Genomic DNA, 21854 nt, shown 5'->3' with positions numbered 1-21854 from the left:
CCACTCCGTTATGTTCTCATCTTAGAGGAAAGGAGTTACATATGAAGTAACAGCTGACAGCATATAACAAATGTGATGACTTCGCGGAAACACAGAAGATAATAAAAACTGTATTTCTTTTAATAATTCATTCTTCGTTCTAACGTTGCTTAATAAACATATATTGTAATTGTAATTTTTGTTTTTAAAAATCCAAATTCGAAGTTTTAATATATAATTAGTTCTAGTGTGAACAGTGTGTTTAGTATGTCAATTCAATCACACTGAATTTTTTATATATGTGAACATATGTGATGGATAACAATTCTATTTTTTTTCAGATTATTACTTTTTTTAAATTAAAAAGTCAAATGTTTGCTTCTCTCCATGCCTGCGTAAGAAATGATTTTAATGCCTGGCTTCCTTATCGGACATCAGACAGACTAGGCCTTCCAGATGTTTTTTTCGAAAGTATTAAAATAAAAGTTCCACAATACAGCAACACCAAAATTATGACAAAGGTACGGTTTCTCAAATCTATCTAAATACAAACAGTGCAATTTCATCGAATCACGGTATCCAACAATCGTATAACATCTTCTTTCAACATAAATACAGAATTTCAATTATTTATAGCATCGGTTACATTAGAAGTCGATCAAGTTTCTCTCAAACCATGTTTTCTGTGACCAATTCAGCGACAAGGTCAGTTACGTCTAGCTAATCACGTACTTCGTTATGCCAGTTAGGCGTGGCAGTAACTTTTTGAAAACTCAAGTTTTTTCGGTCATCTTTTACTACCAAAATAAGGTGCTAAAACATTCAAGTCATGAAAATCTCAATGCTCTTTAAATGTATTACGATTACATTCGAATTTAATTTAAAACGGATTTTTCGAAGTAACTGAATTTGCAAATTAGAAATAAATATTTACGATAAAATTATTGTATCAGTATTTGAAGAAGGTCAAAGAAGAATTCGTGATTCTTGCAATATTCAGTTATGCGTTATCGTGATAAAACTCTAATAAGTTAAATTTTAGTGTAAGTTGTTGCAACAATTAATATTGTTCAACCATGTCTATCTCTTCAGTTTAAGATACTCGCAAAGCATTCATTTTTATCCTCACTGAAACTTTGCTTTAATAACAGCTATCAGTTTTCCCGGAAGAGAAGCGAACTGTGTATTTATTTCGGTTTTTTAATGTTAACTTATAGAAAACTCAATTTCCAAACTTTTTGGATCATACGAAATAATCATAATTTATTGCAAAAATTATACAGCTTGAAGCTGTCGTAAGATATAAAATTTGCCAAGGTTGTGAAAAAATATAACTTCTCCGAATATAATCGTTGTGCTTTTCTTTGAATCGGCTTAATTTGAATCTTGTAAATATAATTCAGAGTTATTGCAGTTTTTCAATTTTTGCAGTATTTTAAATTAATTTTTTTAATATAAAGTTTCCAAAATTGCAATCACTATTCAAAGTCCTTCAAATTTTCATGCAATTATATGGTGAACCGCTGGTCTACATTTTTACATCAAACTTCAGATAGACTGATTCGATAATCATTTTCACATCTATTGAGATTTCCCAATGTCATTTTGCTTAAGAGTTCGTGGCTCCACTTTTATCACTCATATGTGCTGTGATCAAGTTTTCATAAACCTTTTTCACATATTTCACAAACATTAACCTATAACCTTCGTTTAATATGTACTTTGCTCTAGAATAAGGAACTGCGAATAAAATTTATATCTTATATTACTTAGAATGAAAATGTGAACAATTTTTACGAATTCTCTCTTCTGCTATCCAATACTCTTGTCTTTGATAAAACTGCTTTTTAGTAAGTTGATGAAGTTCCTTCAAAGAGGGTAAATCTCCACCAAAATCCTGAGGCAAACCTTCTTTAGGAGCCATCGTTTCCAAAATTTCCTGTGGAATATTTTGTGGATAAAAATGTATCTGAAAAAATATGACATACATAATGCATTACATAAAACTAACAAGAGGATATAAAGTTATTCAAATTGTAATTATTGAAAAAATTATAAAGTAATATGAATATCAATAACGGATACCATCTAAAATTCCTCATATCCTTTCTGGAATGGAACGCCTTTGACTTGATCATATTTTTGAACTCTTTACATCAATTACTGTATATATTCGAAAGGAACACCCTTTATATTTACAATAGATTAGGACTTTTGGATTCTATCATAGTACATAAGGTTTTCCTATACCTATCTCTATCCGTTCTGAAGTTATTTATGCAAAATAATGTATTTCTCCAATTCGTAACGTCCTAAAAATCCTAAAAACGCTAGGGTCACTTAATCTAGTCCATTAATCCTGATAATTGTTGTTATTTGACGTTCATTATTGGTATTGAATTTGATTCTTCGCTTTATTACAAGCATTTTGTAGTCTATCTCTTCTGTGTTGACGTCTAACTATCTAATGAATTTTTTTTATTATCGGTTCTCGTGTTTCTAATTCCTTTCCAGTCTTCCAAATTCTGAGGACACCCTATTTATTATCTCCAAGTATTCATTGTCACGCGCTGTGTTTTTCCTCCTCAATAGCAATTTCATATTATTCCCTATTTTCAGTGGTCTTAGTATTTAGCCATTCATGGTTGTATTTATTCTTTTGTGAGATTAGAGATTTGATTTCATTGTTAGTTGATTTAGTCCTTCTCTTCTCCGTGGGCTTAAACGGCTTTTTGTTTTGCTATTTTCATGTTTTACATTCCACCTACTCTAAGTTATGAAGTACTTTGCTCATTTTAGATATAGGATGCTTTCGTTTTTTAGACAATATAACTGAAAATCTTTTGTTATTGAATTTACAAGCATTCACTAGATTTGATATCAGCAAAAAGTAGTTAGATCCTCCTCTTTTCACTCTACAATCTTGAGTTTTCATTTATTGTATTGCAAATGAGCAGGCTTGCATTAATACATTTAAGTATTGCGTATGAGAAACAGAACCGAATTTTAGGTCTAACAATCGAAGGCTATTAGAACCCATTCGCAATTGGCTTACAATACAGTTCTGCGACTAGTGGCAATCACATTATTAATATAACCAGTAGTTCGTTGAGGTCTGAATTTTTAGTAACAGTTCTGTATTAGCAGTCACATTGATTCAGTTTACCACTGATTCCATATAGGTGTAAGTAGTAATTGGATATCTGTTAAAACTAAAGAAAGCCCTACACTATCAAACCGTTTCATCAAATGCTTGAATAAATTGATTTTTTCAAGCGTGATTGATAGTTTAGAAACTCGTTGACGCTTAAAGCAAGTATTGACGGTGACCAATAAAAAATCTAATGATTCAAGCGGTTTTCACCAAAAATTTCGAATTTCGAAGTTTAGAAGAGTATCGTGAGTGGAGCGATTTTTCAGTTTTTACTACTCCTTACGTTATGGTCGTTTTTTCTCTCTTTACGTTTACGTATTGCGTCGTAAAGAGCTTTATTGTCAAAAAAATTGTAAAAATAACTAAATAAAGATACAAATAAAATAAAGTTTCAATATACAGGAGAAAACCACAATGAGTAACAAAATTATAGGTAGTAATTAGTATACATGTCCACAGCAATAATTAAACCAGTATGCAGCATGCACGGAATTAAATATTATTGGAATAGAAATCCTAATGTTTAGTACGAGTGAATGTCTAACAGCTCTATTTCGTAGTTTGAAGATTCGCTCAAATCGAGTCGCACCACACGTATCTTAGGAGGGGTATATCGGCAATATCAGAGATGCGATTCAATAAGGGCATAATAAACTGTTAAGGAGGTGAATAAGTTCAGTTCTTTGGAAACTGATCTTAACGCCAAACAGGAGTCCCTCAATTGTTGTAAGGCGGTAATATGGAACTCCCATTTTGAAGAATTGCCCTAAGAATTTCACAGATTTAACGACGTCAACGTTTAGGTTAGGTGGTGTTATTAAATAATAAAGACAGTAATTTATATTTATATCATAAAACTTTGGTTTCAGAAATGATGAAGCACCAAATTTTCAGTGCTTTAGATATCCGTTCCAGCCCAATTCGACGGTCTGATAAAATCATGTCATTGAATTGTATCGATATTTTCGGGGACTGACACAGAAACTGGCCTTCCCGATCGGTCATCTTCAATGGAAAATTTAATTATAATTTAATTTCTTTTAATTTATTGCGTAACTCTGGTTTACTTTTTTGACGTGAAACTTAACACCTGTTCCTCTGTATGATATATATATATATATATATATATATATTATATATATATATATATATATATATATATATATATATATATATATATATATATATATATATATATAATTTTGTACTTATTATATGCTCTATATCTGGCATGAATTCTTTGTGTCATTTTTGTTGCTTATCATATTTTCTAAGTACTTAAAAGGTGTCGGCTACTTCGAAGATGAGATCATTTATCTTTACTGTTTCTTGTTTGTGAACTTCCTTCTTACTTTTAATTTCCCTTATCATTACCGTTATTATATATATATTACTACGGTTATTACCCTTACCCTAGAATTTAGCATAGTCATTTTCACCAATCGTATCAACTTTTGGAATACTTGTAGTTTTTTCATGTCCTTATGATCGTCCTCCTTTTCAGACTCTCGAATGCTTGTTTGAAGTGGATGAAAAGCATTTGCATAGTAATGCTACGCTCATAGGTTTTTTCGATCACTTGTTTTATAATATGCATGGCATCTACTGTTGATTTTCCTTGTCTAAAACCTTTTTGATATTCCCCTATTTCTTGTTCCACTACTTTTTTCAGTCTTTCATTTAGTAATGTTGTTAGTATTTTGTATAAGGTATTAAGCAAACTTATACCTTTAAAATTACTATATATATATTGGAATTTCCGTCATTATTGGTATAATGAATCCAGTAGACCACTCTCTCGGAATTGCTTTTGTTTCCCATACTCTTTCTATGATCATGAATAGTTTGTACCTTAGGTTATCTGTTTTATTGTGTTTCAGTTTGTTGATTATGTCATTACATTCTCCTTCCGTCGGTGTTTCTTCATTTTCTAGTACTGTACCATTGTCACTTGAATCATCTTCTTCATATTCACTGTCTTCAACCGTTAATAATTTTTTGAAATACTAACTCCATTCTTTTTCATTAATTTCTTTATACGTTGATTATAATTTAACATTATTCTTATTTCATTTTTTTTGTTTTTTATTATCTTTGTGATCTCTTTTTTTATTTTCCTATATACATTATGATCATCTTGTTTCATAGTTCGTCGCCGTTTTAACCTAGCTTCTTTTTTCTCTTTAATTTTTATTGCGAATTCCTGGCCAAACCATTCTTTATTTTTTCCAATATCTTCTGTACTATTGATCCTGCATTGCAATAATAACACTTGTCTTAATCTTCTCCCATTGCTCATCAATACTATCTTTTTCTTTGCTCTTTTATTTATTTTCTGTATTCGTCCTCCCTCGTTTTCAGTTTCTGCACATTCCATTTTCTGCTTTTTATGGTCATGAACACTATATTTATCATTCTTAATTTAATTTTGATTATTACTAAGTGATGATCATTCTTAACACCTGTTCCTCTGTATGATCTTGCATCATTTTTTATCTTCTTTTTGATATTAAGACGTGTTCTATTTGGTTGCCGTTGGTAGTTTCTGGTATCATCCACGTAAATTTGTGTTCTTTTTTATGTTTAAAGCTAGTGCTACTAATATACAAGTTAAGTTCCTCGGCTAGACTACACATTTAGCCTTCAATATCGTTAGTTGTTACGTGTAAGGTGTGTTTGTGTGTGCATTTATATTCTAATTATTAATGTATCATGTCTTGTGATGTCCTCGCATAACTTAACCAGGTTGTCAGAATTCATCTTTGTCTTCGCCTTTTGCTTCTTCTGTTGGTGCGTAGATATTAACTATTGTTATATTTGCTATACTATTTTCTATTCTCAGCTTTGATATTCATCCACTTATAACTTCATATTCTTGGACAATTCTCATTATTTTGCTGATCATAAAACCTGTACCGTTTCTTCCTTGTTTATTTTCCTCGACATAAAATAGAGTATATTTCTTCTTATTTATTTGTCGTTTTCCTTTCCATCGTATTTCTCGGAGTGCCAATATGTCTATTTTGTATTCCTTACGTTTGCAATTTCTTCCATTTTTCCCATTGCCAGAATTGTCCTCATATTCCATGATGTCATTCTCATTACACTCTTTTTGTTTTTACCTTTAACCATTATTCATTTAATTGAGTTGTCGATTTCCGATATATCAATGTTCTTTTCTTTAATTACTAGTTTTTTGACTTCTTTTCTTTATTCCTCCCTCCATTTTCTGGGTAAAAATCACTGGCTGTACGTTTCTTGTCATTTTTTCTCTACTTTTCCTCAATATATGCCTCCACTCCATATATTTTGTTATTTACAATTAATTTGTTATATTTGACCGTTGCATTGGCTAATTTTACCTTAAGTAACAACTTTTTTCTTTCTATTTGTACTTTTCTTGAGTAGTCTCCATTAATCCATATATTGGAACCTTTCAGTTTTTTAGCTAGCTTCATTTCTAGTTTTTTGTTTCATTTTTTTCTTTTAACTATAACTGTTCTCTTTTTGTTTGTTCTGAATGCTCCCAAATCAGCTACCAGGTCGACTTCTACTTCTATTTTCCCCATTATGAATGGGATCTTCTCCTTTATTTTTTGTTGACTTTCATTTTCCCTATCTTCGATTTCTTGAATTATTATATTATTGAGCCTTAGTTCTCTTTCTACATTTTCCCATCTTTCTTCTTGTTATTGTAGCTTCTTGTCGGCTATTATTCGATCAAGTCTTTAATTTTCTTGTTTTAATTCATCTATAATATATGCATTTCTGTCTATTTTTTCGTCCATACTCTTGAGACTATATTTTATCCTTTTATTGTTTCCATATCATCCTATCTATTTTCATTTTTTTTTCTTAACGCACCTTAACGAGTTCTGCGTTTTGAACAGTTTCTTAGTTCAGTCTCCAATACTTACCCGGGCCGGCAAAACTCGTCTAGCTACGTTATTGTGGCTTAATTTTGGTATTCTAATTGGATTTAGGCCGGTTCTGTATTTTTATCAGTTTGGGTTTCTATTTTTATTTATTTTGTTTATCGCTTTTTTTGTTGATATTTATCACTATTTGGATTATTGATATTGATAATTTTCTAATTGTTTTTATATCTATTTTTTCCCTTATATTAATGTTATGGAATTACTCACCAGTAATATATTATAGCTTGCACTTACACAAGATATTTCTGAACTTTCTGAAAAATATTTATTTATTCGTCGACGAGTTGTTTGTTGCCATTGTTGTCAAAGATGAATCGAATTTAAAAAAATAAACGTTGCATATAGATATTTTGAACAGAAGTGGTGGAAAAAGAGAGGTTTCTTAGTAAATTTCTTTTGGAAGCTTAGTTTGTGTTTGACAATCGCATAGGCAAGCCATTGTGAAGATTTGGACAATGGGAAAAATTGAATATCGAGCTGTCACTACATATTAGTTTTTGGAAGTCGATACGCCTATTTGAATTATGGAGGAATTAACGCGCTCAAAAAAGGTCACCAAATTGTACTGGACAACCGTCGGATTAAGGTTAGAGTGATAGAAGAGGCTATATACATATCAAAAGAAGGCATTTGTCATATACTCTCTGAAGAATTATCTAAGCTATCCACGCGTTGGGTGCTGAGTTTGCTCAACAAAAGCGCATTGGAATGAATATTTCCAGCTCTTATTGGCGGGATTTAAATAAAATGCGTCCAAATTATTTGAGTCCATTTATAACTGTCCTGAAACGGTCAAAATACTGGATTGCAAATTGTGTGGATCCACTATCTTCAAAAAGTTAAAACAAAGAAAAAAGTGTTTTTCCATCAGGACAGTTGGGTGATCAGCATGGCAAAAATTCACGATTAGCACTTCGAACCGAAACATGGTCTGGGAATAACAATAATCTTGGGGTGGGACTAAAATTGAAAGAATTTTGAACCCAACTAAAAATACAAAGCGTCCATTTGAAGTAACTGCAAACGATATTTTGCAATTGCAAAAAAGGATACGGTTTAGCGTGAGGTTGTAGACGGGTTAGCCTTTTTTGTAACATAAATTGCAGAGAAGGGGTCTAATTTACCATTAAAATGACAACGTACATAGAGGTGAAGACGTAAATTTTTAAATAAAAGTTGTTATATTTGCACAGATACACATTTCTAAAATATTTTGAGGTGTTCAGCCTAAGCGTGACAACATGACGTAAAGTTTTTTAAATAGGACAGCCTGTATATGTGTTTACCATCGAATTTAGCGTAACATTTTGCCATTACTTACCCGGGCTCTAGCCCTGTCTTTTCTTTTCCCATGAAAGGTAAAGAATGGCTGAAATGTATGAACAGAGTAGAAGTTTCTTTAGGGGTTCGGGGTGTTTTTTAGATAAGCATTAATTCAGGAGATTTCAATTAGCAAAAACTTCATTTATTTAAATGGAACATCCAGTATATTATTGTACTACAATCTTATAAAACTATTTTATCCCTTCCAATTATGTCTAATAATGTACACTCAAAAATTGACAGTTTTAAAGAAAAATGCATCTTTAGTTTATGATTTAGAAATAACGATCTTTTTAACAAGTAAAACACTGAATTGTGACGTTTAAAATACTTCTAGTTTTTGTGACAAAATCAAACCAGTAATTTTATACCTTTAAAAATTGTAATAAATTAAATAGGATAACTACGAAACTAAATTATGGAAACATCACCTTACCAACAAATGAAATGATAATATCCATAGTTTTATCAATTAACCTGTGAATTTGACATTTTCATAGTTTAAGTCGAAGTGATTAGTTATTATCTAGACGTATTACAAAGAACGAGGAAGCAATTAAGATCAAGAATTTTCTGATACAAGAATTGACAGATATGATTTTTGTACTGGGTGCCAATGATAAGAACTGTTTACTCGCACAAACGATTTATCAACAGAAATTTCCAGATAGAAGACAGCCAAGAAAAGTGACATTGGAAAATTTGCTTCAACGATTTACCAGAACTGGTAGTGAAGCTTATGGAAAAAGCGAGAGGTTGAAAAATGCAATGTCACAGGACAACGAGATGACCGTAATGTCAAAAGTTACGGAAGATCCTCATATCTCAACACAGAAAATATCAAAACAAATCGACATAAGTGGTACTGTCGTCCAAAAAATTATATCTAAAAAAAAATGCATCCTTAGGAACTATTGGATGATGATTATGAAAAGCGTGAGTGGGCTCAAGAACAAATTCAGCAAAACAGAGATTTTTTTAATTTTGTATTATTTGCCGATGAAGCAACATTTGATAACAATGGGTTTGTTAATAGACACAATTTCCATTATTATGCAACAGATCAACCGCATTGTATACGGGCTATCAGTCAGACAAGGTGGTCTTTAAATGTATGTAAAGGAATAGTTGGGAATCATGTCATAAGCCCATATTTCTTTGACGGAACTGTTAATGGGAAAGTTAATTTAAATTTCTTGAAAAACGAATTACCCCATCTACTTCAGCAATTACCTCATGATAGGCGGCGAATGTGGTACCTACATGACAGTGCACCATACCCAACTGATCAATACACGTTTAAATAATGACTTTCACGGATGATGGATATGTAGAGGAGGACCACCTCGTTCAACGATCAGAAGAGATTTAAAATTAATAAGTATTAATATATCAGAAATAAGAAATTGAAGAAATATTCATATATATATCTATATATCTATCTATATATCTATATATATATATATATATATATATATATATATATATAGAGAGAGAGAGAGAGAGAGAGAGAATATACAATTTGCATATGAATTTTCAACGGGCAACAGGGATAATTAATATATAGCTAAGAAAAAAACAATAATCCTCGTGAAACATCAGATACCGAATATATGTTAAACTAATACATGGATTTTTGTGTTGATTTTCATCGAGATATTATACGATTATTTGCGATAACTATATACTATGATTGAATAAATATATTGCATGAAAAATTTGTTAGAATGAAATTTTTCAATAAAAAAATATATTCAATAGTCGTGATTAAAATTTAGTATTTTACTCATGTATGGTGAGTTATTTTCTCTGGGTAATTTATGTTACGAGTGCTAGCGATAAACTTCGTGAATAATAACCTTCATTATACACTCGTGAATAATATACCATTATCCACGACTGTTGAATAATGCCCCCTTTATGCTTCCTCGAACTCAATAATACCAATTAATCACGGAAGTGATTAATTAATCCATTAATCACTGATATCAGATGCTTTCTTCATGTAGCTATATTATGAAGTTTTGCTACCAAAAAAAAGTTTCAAAAAGTTCCTTAAACATTTTTATTCTTATCATGTCAATGCCCGGTTATTTCATGTTGTTCAGAAGAGAAATTGATACTTTCAGTTCCTTTGGAGTTGTCAGCCTTATGTTTGTTGTGTATGTATCTTGATTTCTATTTAATTTGTTTTGGGTATTTACTGGATTTTGTGTATCCTTGCAAAGTAGAGAGATAGCCATTACTTTTTCCCAATTTGATTTAATTTAATTGAGGTTTGTTATATACTGTTGTATGTATTTTCGTCACCTGGTGCATGACTCCTTGCTCCTTGCTTTTCTTTGTTTGGTGCACCATCTGGAGGAGTAGCTTGTTTGGCAGCTTCATGGACTTTACTGGTTAGTTTATTTGATGCTTCTTTTACTTCGGTCACTTTCCAGGCTGTTTGTCACATTTTTTTTATATTTCCCTTTTTGTCTTTAAGTTGTACAGTTGGGCAGGCTTCTCATGCTTTATAACTGAACTAGTGACGGTCACTATTACCGACGTGCGATTGGAGGGATCCTAATTAGGGACAATATTAGAGTAGATTGTTGATATACCACCCAGTTTTCAGAGGTCTGGAAGTTTATAAGGATCACTTGGTCATTACGTTGGGGTACTCGTAGATATGACAGAGTAGTTATCTTCGTACAATAAATTATAAAGTTTTGTTGTAGTTATCCTGGATGCCCATAGTATATTTTTACTAATGTAGTCTCCTCCTTGTATGAATTTTGTACCCAGTTTTTAAATGGAATTTTGAAATTCTTATCTTTTTAGATTGCATAGGAGGGCAATATATCGCAGAAGTAGTTCGTTCGTAAGGAATTGATCTAACTCTTATTGAGATTGCTTATATGAGTTGTATTGTCTGGGTGGTTGTAATATATGAGGTTTTTTAGAATATGATTTTTTTGCATTGTTAATATGTTTAAGACTATATTTTTCTTTTGCATAATTTGATTGAATAATCCTTTTCCATAAATTCTTATCAAAATTTAATACGCTAGTGATGTCTCGATTTCGATAATTCGGATCTGTTGTCTTTTTATTTTGAATACTTTTTTGTTTTTTTTGTGCAGGTTCCAGGTCTACAAAAAACATATTAGTTTGTGTTTTACATTCATTATGTTTCTGTATAGCCACTTGTTTGTAGCTCATTTTTTATAACTTCCGTATCTTTATACTCTTTGTGCTCTATATTTTTTGTGTTGATATGTGTGATGTACTATTATTGTTTTCTTTCATATGAATAAACTGATTTACGATTGTTGTCGAAACCAATAAGATTTCCCGGGGAAAAGGAAATCAACTGTAACTGATAATTTGATGTAACTTATCTAGAATGATAGAAATATATTTGCTATTATTTTGTTATTCTGAGTCATTCCTTAATTTCAAAATCTTTGTATTGGATACAAGGGTTGACACATAATGTTTGCTTAGTTTTGAATTAAATCGTTAATGCAAAATAAATTATTAAAATTTTTAGGAAAGAAAATATTTAAATAGGTTACCTTGTCAAACAGTTCACTTCTAATGCAAGCCTTGAGAACGTTGAATAATTTAATGACAAAACCTTTAGTATTTATTACGTGTATTGCATTCAATTTAATTGGCAATCCTTCTTGAATGTAAGTGAGGTATTTTTTTGTAGCATCCAACTTAAACTTTGTCACATGTCTCAAACGTGACTGAAACAAATATTCCATTTTACTACATATTCGTTATCTTATGTTATTGAAGATGTATATGTAAAATCAAAAATTCGATCAATAGCATTGTCAATATTATAATATTTTAGTTATTCTACTTCGCAAAGAACTTGAACTTTCGTGAATCAAATTGGCATTTCAGGAACTTTTGGAGATATTCATAACAAGTATATTCACGCTGAAATATATACAATCGAAAAATGTGTCCAGTTCAATTTGAAAAATAATTATTGCGAATAGGATATTATCATCTTGTCTGATAGCCAAGCAGCCACTGGAGCTCTGAGCTTTAATATCATGAGATCCAGGCTGACTTGGGAATTCCTGGAGAAGTTGGATGAATTGGGCAAATGGGTTCCGGAACACACTGGAGGGAGAACAAAGGAAATAGAGGAGGCTTAAGCAAGTGCGGATAAATCCTTTGTAGGACCTATAATAGGTTGCTGTAATAATCTACTGAGGTTGATACAGACAAAGATACTCCTGGCCAATGACCAAAGAAGATCTTTTGAATGTATCAATCTGAGTGAGAAAAGTGAGAACAATTCATGGTGACCTGAAAACGCTAGGTTTGCAGGTTTTGTTACATAGAGGGCGAAACCTCCATTCACATTCTCTCGAACTTCTGGGCATTATACCTAAAAGTGTAAAGAAGGTATTTGGCAGCTTAAGCCACACCATATTATCATGGGAAACAATAGATCTTCATAATGCTGATCATGAAAGAATAACATAGGTGTTCTTCATTTAGATCGATTTATTAAGTGACTTTGTTTTTGTCAGTGGTCAAACACGACGAAGTCCGTCCTGAATTTCAATAATATCCCAAAGTACAAAGAAATATCTACTGTTAATTCCGTGGAAGTACAAGTGAGTAACATTGAACATTGGTTATAACAAGGTAAGGTTATTTAAAAAATTGAGAAATTTATAACACCAAAAGTTAACTTTACAACAGTACAAAAAGATATTAAAACTTTTAACATTATTTGGTTTTTTAAATATTGATAACAAGTTCTTGGAGATCCTAGCATCACATTCAATATCATCTCTATAATTTTCAAGAAACTACTTACTGCCTTTAAATCAACTATATTTACGAATCCATTAGGTGGATCTTTTTCTTGTGTGATATCTATAAGCATGAGGATCGTTTTTAAAAAAGCTATATTATCCATCTTCCCAACATCGGCGTCTTCCAATTGAAAATAATGGATAGCATTATTATTTTTGCCTCTGACAGGAAAAATTGTAATTATCCTAAAATTGAAATCATTATAAACGTTTATATTGAGAAATAATTAATCAAATAGTAGAATAAAATAAAACAGGATTTTGACCAGACGACGTGATAGTGTAGTAAGATATAGTAAGATACTATACATGACAGGAAGTGGCTCTGCTGAGGGAGAACTATGAGGATGTATCAGAGTTCTAAATTTCTTTTGAATCACCATTTCTTTCTTCTCATTCTCTGCTCGGTGGTGGTTTTGATGTCGTTGATATGAGATTGATTTCTGCTATATTTATACCAAAAATTCATAAAACAATTATTTATTTTTCGTTTCATATCAAATTCTATTCCTATCATACATTACGATAACCAAAAAATGTGAATAAAATCTAAGAATATATTACATTTTCATGAAATGCCCTCCACAAGATTTTTTAAGAATAATCTCTCTTTGGAGACTAGCAGTTATCTGCCATCATGTACCATCTATTTTATATTTCTCACTTAATCATAACTTCAATAAAATCTTTTCAGTTCAAGATTATTTAGTATTTCGCTGTTCAAATGTGAAAATGTGTTCATTTTTTTCCTAGTAAAAAGACTTAATAAGCTCTTGTCATCCTCAACTTTATATGCAATAGTAGAAGTCAACGTCATTTTCACTTTATCTATACTTTTATCTATACTATAATAAAACTGAAAAATCGTCTGTCTGCCCATTGGTTTGTTTTTCAAAAAAATGATTGTAGGTGATAGAGGAAATGTAGCTGAACACAAAAATACAAGTTTTCAAAAAAATTTCCTTATGTCTGTCTATTTGTACAAGCTAATCTCTTGAACCACTGGATGGATTTTCATAAAACTTTCACAAATTCCTTCAGCTTAGCCTGGAGCAACATTTAGGCTATATTTGATTAAAATTGGTTTAAGAAAAAAAAGTTATGTTGATCTAAAGTTAATTACCAAACTTTTGTTTGGCACTTCGCTTCGAAATTTGGGCAACATGCAAGTAAATACCTAGGATGTAATCGATATTAAGTCGTTGCCATGGAAAAATTAATAAATCAAAAAATAATTTTAGCCATAATTGTAGTGTTAATATTATAAGCGCCATCTAACGAACATATTCTGTATCTATTTCAAGCTGTAAGATATTTTTATGCTATAACAGCCCAACGCTAACACCTTATCTCGCAAGTCACATCTTGATTCGACCAAATTTCTACAGATGGGACCTTACAATTCGAGTAACAAATGAAGGTAGACTAATAATTGACATAGTTGTATATGGTGTGCGAAATTATTTTCCAGGTTTTCATTGATGACTGATAGAATGAACTTTCTGGTAATATAAAAGTAAGTATTAAATTACTGGTGATATAGATTTTATTGAAAAAAAAGTTAGCTCTAGAGGATTATCTAGGAACAAAACAGGAGACTACGTTTTTATGCAGTGAGCATTGAAAGTCTAGTCTCTTTAACGATCGATGACATCTACCTAAGACTAAAGTTAGTTCGATTTCAGAAATCCAATGAGGATGGAGAAACGAGACTTGCTATGGTTAGAGAACACCAAGCATTAAGTCATTCTTTGGAAACCCTTACCGAAGTCGAAGCTCGACAAAACACAGATCGAGAGCGCCATGTTATTTCACGTTAAGCGGAAACAGTCACCCAAAGAAATATCCGATTGAACGCTGATCGTGAGCGGCAAATGATGGTGTTTATACCAAGAATCCCTCTCATCCCAAACAATTTTCCATTTAATTTGAAACGAGTCCAATTCCTAGTCCAATAACCTAACCACCTACAACGATTCTTGTTTCCAGAGAACAGCTTAAAAAATACAATTACAATACTCAATGAACCTCAGGAAATGAATATTTCGAGAGTTTGAATTGTCTTTATTTTCTCTTTTGAAAGATGTGACTGATAAATGAATGAAATATTACAAAAAAACTTGAACTTCTAAATAACCTGCTAGTTCACACACGAGCAGTGTAGACATGAAAAACTGAAGTTTCTGCGAACACGTAGATGCTGAAGCTTCATAGAAAATATTATTTATTAAGGTGAACGATACTAGCTTTATACAATAATAATTAACGGACATTCCATGTAAACATATATATATATATATATATATATATATATATATATATATATATATATATATATATATATATATATATATATATATACTTTGTATTTATGTGTGTAATGTGTAAAATATCAATTAGTAACAGTTTTAGATTTGTTGATTTTTTCAACAATTTTTACTTTATTTTCAGTACAGTCTATGAGCAAATTGGAGATGTTGAAAATTGACTATAAAATATGATTTTCTAAAAATTTTTCCGACCTAGCCCTACACAATGCTAGAAATAAAAGGAACTTCTATAAATCATTCATACTTATCTATTTATCGTTTTTCATATTTGTTCAGGTTTATTTATTTCCTGCTTTATTTTCTAGAGGAATATTTTCATATCTTTAACATATACTTACCAAGTATCTAAAACTGTTTGTATGTCAGCACCGCTAACATTTCTGTTATTAAAAAGTTCAGGGGCTCCAGCCTTGATTTCATAATGTCCAGTTATAGTAATTTTCGTATTTTCAACATTATTCTCACAAGACAAAAGGAACAACACAATGAATTCATCGCATAAAATTGTAGGAACAAAATCACTTCCACTTTCTAGCAACCACGTTTTTATAACTTCAATGTTTTCTTTTGTTGTTTTTCCCTGCGATATTATTTCTTTGGCAGAAAATTCGTATGGCAAGGACATGATCAATATTTTGTCTAAAAATAGTTATTTAAGTATCAAGTTATATTTTTGTTACGAGGCTGAAGACTGGAGGCTAGTTGTTGAGGCCACTCACTAGATGAGGGACAAAAAGAGACTTACATACATTACATATTGTATTTTCTTAAATCGCTCAGATTTTTGGAAATGAAACGAACAGAATAGATTGATTATGAGTTAAGCGTTTAGTTAGACAGCTGAATACTATAATTGTTTTTCAAAAATCGGCATACATTTCTTTCTTCTAATTCATTTATACTAATGGTATTATAACCGTAGTTGTAAGCTGGTTGACTTGTAATTGAATGCTGTCGAACATGAAGTAAATTGGTAAGCAAATTTAGACAATTCACAATGATATTAACAAAGATAAAACTATAGTTGTCGTTTCTGTGATTGACCAGTATATACAAAGGCATTCTGAAATTTATTGCAAAAAGTTCTCAAACCATACTTATTATTTTTGATTTTCATGTAAAAACAAAAAACGAAGCTTACAAGCATTTCGTCAACAAGCTCTCTTATTAATGAATTATTCCAAAACTTAACGTAATAACAGAATTTATATGACTCGGGCAAACAAATCCCAATGCTATTGAGAGAAATAAAAATCTCTTTCTAAATCTATTGTCAAGTTTAATTCAAGCCATATAAGTTCGTTTCAAATGTATATCACCTATGATTCTCATTAAAGTGAATGAAAAATAATGTTAAATAAAAAGATAAAAACAAAAGATAAATTTGAAAATTCGACATTCTTAGTTTTCTTATGAATGGGTAAAGTGGAGATGAACTTCATATAGTTTAATTTTTTCTTTGATTGTTATTTTCACTTATGCTCTTCTCATCTCTATTCTGCAAAATTTATTGTTTGAGTATCTTTTTTTTGTTGTATTCCACTGACACCTTTATTATCTAGCCAACAGCCAACCTTCCCTTTTTTTGTGATTTTGTCAGTCTGAGATTTTTCTCGTATTGTTGTTACTGTTTGTTCATTTTTTCCCAGTTTTTTCAACAGTTAGTGTGTGGATTTCTTCTCAGCTGCTTAAGTATTCTTCAATGTCTATCGTATAATTTCTTTCAATATTTTCTCTCTTTAAATCGCTCAAGTCATATAAAATTTACTCAATCTTTTCCTCTTTGCCAATTTTGGCGTTTGCTTCTTCAGTTACAATTAATATGCCTGTATTTGGTATATTATTTGTGTCTTCTTTGGTGGATGTATATTAACGATAAACATGTTTTCATTATTCCCTAAAGCCACATAATTTGTCCGATGTTGGTGCAAAGCCTTGCCTATCTTTTAACTCTTAATTTATTTAAAAACCCATTCCATATGTGCTATATTGGCTTTCGCTTTTAGAAATATATAATTATCTATTTCTTGAATTTTATTTCCTGTTAAATGAGTTTCCTATAGAGTGACTATATCCATCTTATGAATGTTCATTTTTTTGATAAGTATTTTAATCGCTTCTTTTTCGTAAATATCTCTTACATTCTATATCCTCATTTTCATCACTATATTATTTTTTTTCACTATCCCATTTCTATTCGGCGTTGTCTATGTATATTCATCTAAGCCTAATTTTTACCTGATAATATATCGAATTAAAAGTAAGTTCTAGCAGATGTGGGATAGTTGCATTGCATTGAATGAGAAGAATGTTTCAAAGATCAATGTTAGTGCCATTAGCCGAAGTTCATCCCCACTTTACCCATTCATAAGAAAACTAAGAATGTCGAATTTTCAAATTTATCTTTTGTTTTCATCTTTTTATTTAACGTGCCAGACCAATTCTATTTGAAAGGGGAATAAAAGATAAAAATTTTGACGTTTAATTTTTTTTATACCTTGTATAGAAAATTTGTTGTTGTTATAAGTTTGTTGGGGACTGTCTGACACACAGTTGCGTCAAGAACAAGAACGTCAGACTTGAATTTCTGTATTTATCTAGTCAAAACGCCATCGTAAACTGAAAAATTATACTGAAGTTATGTAGATCGATTTTACGAAAAAATAAATAAGAAATTTTATTAAAATAACAAAATTTGGACACGTCAAAGACCGCCAGACCAATGGTTTATTATACATCTAATATTCAAAATTTAATAAAATATATTTTAGTACTTATTCTGGTCAACCACCCTTTCACGGCGGTCGCTGCTTGGACTATCAACGACGACTATATTCAGTATAATGACTAGCAAATATCTTTTGTATCAATCCCATTTTGTTACTGACGACTGATTTCTATACGATTATACTATGTTCAATGAACCAACAAGACCTTACTCTGCCTTTTTGGATTCGAACGGGCCCCTTTATAATATTTGTTTAATCGCCTTCTGCCATCAAACACGACCCTTTTTTTAACTATACCATGATGAAGTATGTTATTTTTACATACGAATTATAAACAATCCATTCTAGCTATTGCCTGTTGACCACCTACATTTTTTATAAGCCTCATATTTCTCAATCGTTACTTTACTATACTTCTAGACCGTCAAACGTCTTCATCTTCAAGAAATCAGACTTACTAAATAATAATTAGTTGGTTTTACTATATACTTCACCTTATAATGTGTTTATTGTGGCTGCACCCGCACACGATAAAATTACGTTTCATTGAAACAACTCTACTAAAGTTCACAATAATGATATGAAATTTTTGCTGTATGTATAAATTAGTTGTTTATCAATAATTTTGTAGTAAGGATAACTACATTTTCAGTTTCTATAAACTTTGTTTAATATGTTAACTGCATAGCAAAATATTTCAATTTCAATAATGGCAATTAGACACGATTTCCTGATAGAATAGTTTTCCAACGTTTTCAAATATATACTCGTAGATATATATATATATATTATATATGGTATTATAGTGTGTAATGTTTATTTTTATAAATTTTATTTTAAATAAAATCAGATTTTAATTTGGGCGCCATTAGTAATTATTTGAATTTCTTTATTTTATTATGTTATTATTATTTTTTTTATTCTCAGGGTATTATATTGTGAGGTCAAATTAAAAAATTTTATTGCGATAAATTGTTATGGTTATAAGGTCAGATTATAATAGTTTTAAGACCGGGTCTGTTCTTTATAATGAATAAAATATTCAAAATATACAATTTCTTAACTAGCTATTACAATTATTTTATTTTAAAACATTCATTCATACTCATAATTACACTCATAAAACTAAATTATATGGAAATGTGAACTCAAATATTATATACTAAAAGAAATACTTAAACTTAATAGAACAGTACCTTAAGTGTTTGTTATGTTGTATTTTTAATTTTTTTTTTTTTTTTTTAATTGGAAATTGTTACGGCCTTGCAGAATAAACAGATACTCCGCTGTAGTTCCACTCCTGTTCTTTTCCTTTTCTCAACTTCTTTATCTTGGAAAATGTCCCTTTGTGAGTATTCTCACTTATTTCACTTTATTTAATTGTTATCACTAATTTCTTATTACTACACTTATACAATTATTAATTATCAATCCTTTGAATATTTTATGCCTTTTTTATCAAGATTTTAATTTTTTTAAATTTCAATTAAAATTATTTTACTCTTTTTTCTCTTGCAAAAACAAAATTTCTCTCGTTGTTGATTCTTGATTGTTGAAATAATATTATTCTATAATTTCTTTGTTGTATTTATTTCATTCCTATGTTATTAATTTTATCATTGCAGTTGTCAAAATTTTTATATTTTATCATTTATAACCTTAAAATTTATGTTGGTATGTCACACAAATTTTTGAAGTTGGTGCTCCTGTTTTTATCTGTCAATTTATGGATTAAATTCTTCAATTATACAGGATTTGTCAAAATTAAATAATAATTTAGAATATAGTGTTGGCCAAAATTTAATATAAAGAATGTTATTTATTTTAAAGTAACCGAATAACAGAACTGAACTTATTGCTTTATTTATATCTTATTATTATTTAATAAGTTATTTTGGATATATTCATACCATAACAACATTCCCAAAATTTGTTTTCTTGATTTATTTTATTTATAAAAGAAATAAGAAAACCAAATTTTAATTCTTCTTTATAAGTTGTTCTCAGTTATTGTCTTTTATTCCAATAATTATTTTGTGATAAATTACCAGTTATAATTTTTTTTAGTATTAATGAAATATCAATAAATATAGGATTAATGTATTGTGAGTTGCTTCTTTCTATTATTTTATTTTCCAATAGTTCTTTTATGCATTTTCTCACTTGATCTTTATACTTGTATGGAATAGGATAAGTTTTAGCTTTGAAATTCTTAATATCTTCATTGACTTCTATTTTATGTACATAATCTTTCGCAATTCTATTTTCCTTTGAAAATAAATTATTATATTTATTCATTAACATTTTTATTTCTTCTTTTCTGTCCTCTGGACAATCCATTATAACTTCATCTTCCCCTTCTTCTTCATCATCATAATTTTTATTCAATTCTTCCTTGTACATATTATTAACTACTTTACCTTCTTCCTTCAAAGCTATTATTTCAAAGTTAATCCATGTTCCATCCAATTTTAATCTTCTTTCTTCAATATCTATTATGGCTTTATGTTTTTCTAGCTCATCATATCCTATTATTATTTCTGTCTCAATATCTGGAGCAATTAATACTTGTAAATTAAATTCTTTTCCCTTAATATTAGCGTTTATATTTATTAATCTATTAATTTCACATATTTTCTTTGAATTAGCACCTATTAAATTTATTTTTGGGATTTTAATAATTTTATTTGTAGGAATATTTAATTTATCAACAAAATTTTTATTAATCATTGATGCTTCTGATCCAGTATCAATAAGTAATTTAGCTTCTAAATTGTTAATTAGCCCATTTATAATAATTAAACTATTATTCCCATCTGTGTCTATATTTTCATTTATTTTTATAAATTCATTTGGATTTTCATATTTACAAATATATAGATTTTGTTTATTTGATGTGTGCGTATTTAAAAATTTTCATTGTCATTTATTTGTTCAGTTGTCTGTCTTGTATTTTCCCTATATATTTGTGCTGTATGTAATCTTGTCTCATTTATATTTGTTACATCATCATCTCTGCTTTCTGATCTATTTCTTCTATCTTGATTGATTCTTTGAAAATTTACTCTTCTTGTCTCTTGATCTCCATTTCCTCTTTGCATATTTCCTTCAGAATTTCTACTCTCCAGTCCTCTATATTATCTATTGTTCCTGTCATTATAATTATTTTGTCTGTATGAATCATTGTTGTTTCTATTGTTAGTATTAGTATTGTAGTTTCTGTTATTGTAATTATTGTTATTATAATTATTGTTATTATCAATTTGTGCATTATTATTATAATTTCTATTATTATTAAATCTATTATTTGTCCAATTGTTATTTTGATTGTTGTTTCTCTGATTATTTACATTGTTTCTATAATTTGTTCTTATATTTTGTTGTGAATTTTCATGTCTGATCAAATTTCTCTCTACTCTTTGTAGATACATAGATAATTGATCCAATTTTCTTATATTTTGTATTGCAATGGTCTCAGCCAATTCTGCCTTGAAATGCCTTGCTATGAACATAACGATTTCCTCCTCAGGGATTGGTGGTTCCAGATATTGTGTCATAGCATGTAGTTG

At 29.9% G+C, this 21854-nt stretch overlaps 2 protein-coding genes across 5 annotated transcripts in view; one reads left to right on the top strand and one right to left on the bottom strand.

Moving 5' to 3' along the window:
* The first annotated feature begins 375 nt into the window (after positions 1-375).
* LOC130894973 (alpha-tocopherol transfer protein-like) overlaps positions 376-21854 on the top strand; it is a 58017-nt gene continuing 36538 nt past the window's right edge. For both annotated transcript variants that reach the window (XM_057802051.1, XM_057802047.1), the window contains exon 1: positions 376-500. The gene's annotated coding sequence lies outside the window, so the exon portion shown is untranslated. The remainder of the gene's footprint in view (positions 501-21854) is intronic.
* LOC130894974 (alpha-tocopherol transfer protein-like) lies at positions 1727-18883 on the bottom strand. Of its 3 annotated transcripts, none has more exons than XM_057802053.1 (5): positions 18780-18883; positions 15895-16195; positions 13229-13412; positions 11955-12131; positions 1727-1948 (listed from the first exon to the last, which is right to left on the bottom strand). In XM_057802053.1, exons 2-5 carry the CDS (start codon positions 16179-16181, stop codon positions 1745-1747), a joined length of 852 nt encoding a protein of 283 aa, XP_057658036.1. In that variant the 5' UTR covers positions 16182-16195; positions 18780-18883; the 3' UTR covers positions 1727-1744. The 3 variants fall into 3 exon arrangements, with proteins under 3 accessions (XP_057658036.1, XP_057658037.1, XP_057658035.1); XM_057802054.1 differs by lacking the exon at positions 18780-18883 and adding an exon at positions 18611-18630; XM_057802052.1 differs by lacking the exon at positions 18780-18883 and adding an exon at positions 18054-18539.

The sequence above is a fragment of the Diorhabda carinulata genome, chromosome 6, assembly GCF_026250575.1.
Source record: "Diorhabda carinulata isolate Delta chromosome 6, icDioCari1.1, whole genome shotgun sequence".
NCBI lineage: Eukaryota > Metazoa > Arthropoda > Insecta > Coleoptera > Chrysomelidae > Diorhabda > Diorhabda carinulata.
Note: the sequence above shows the minus strand (reverse complement) of the source record. Positions and strands in the feature narration are given on the sequence as shown.

Bases quoted from the DNA above. Each gene is read 5' to 3' on its own strand.
- LOC130894974 (XM_057802053.1), bottom strand. From the start codon at position 16,181: ATGTCCTTGCCATACGAATTTTCTGCCAAAGAAATAATATCGCAGGGA. The intron at 13,413-15,894 runs GTAAGTATATGT...TTTCAATTTTAG, and splicing joins CAAACAGTTTTAGATACTTG to GATAATTACAATTTTTCCTG. The intron at 1,949-11,954 runs GTAACCTATTTA...ATATTTTTTCAG, and splicing joins GAAGTGAACTGTTTGACAAG to ATACATTTTTATCCACAAAA.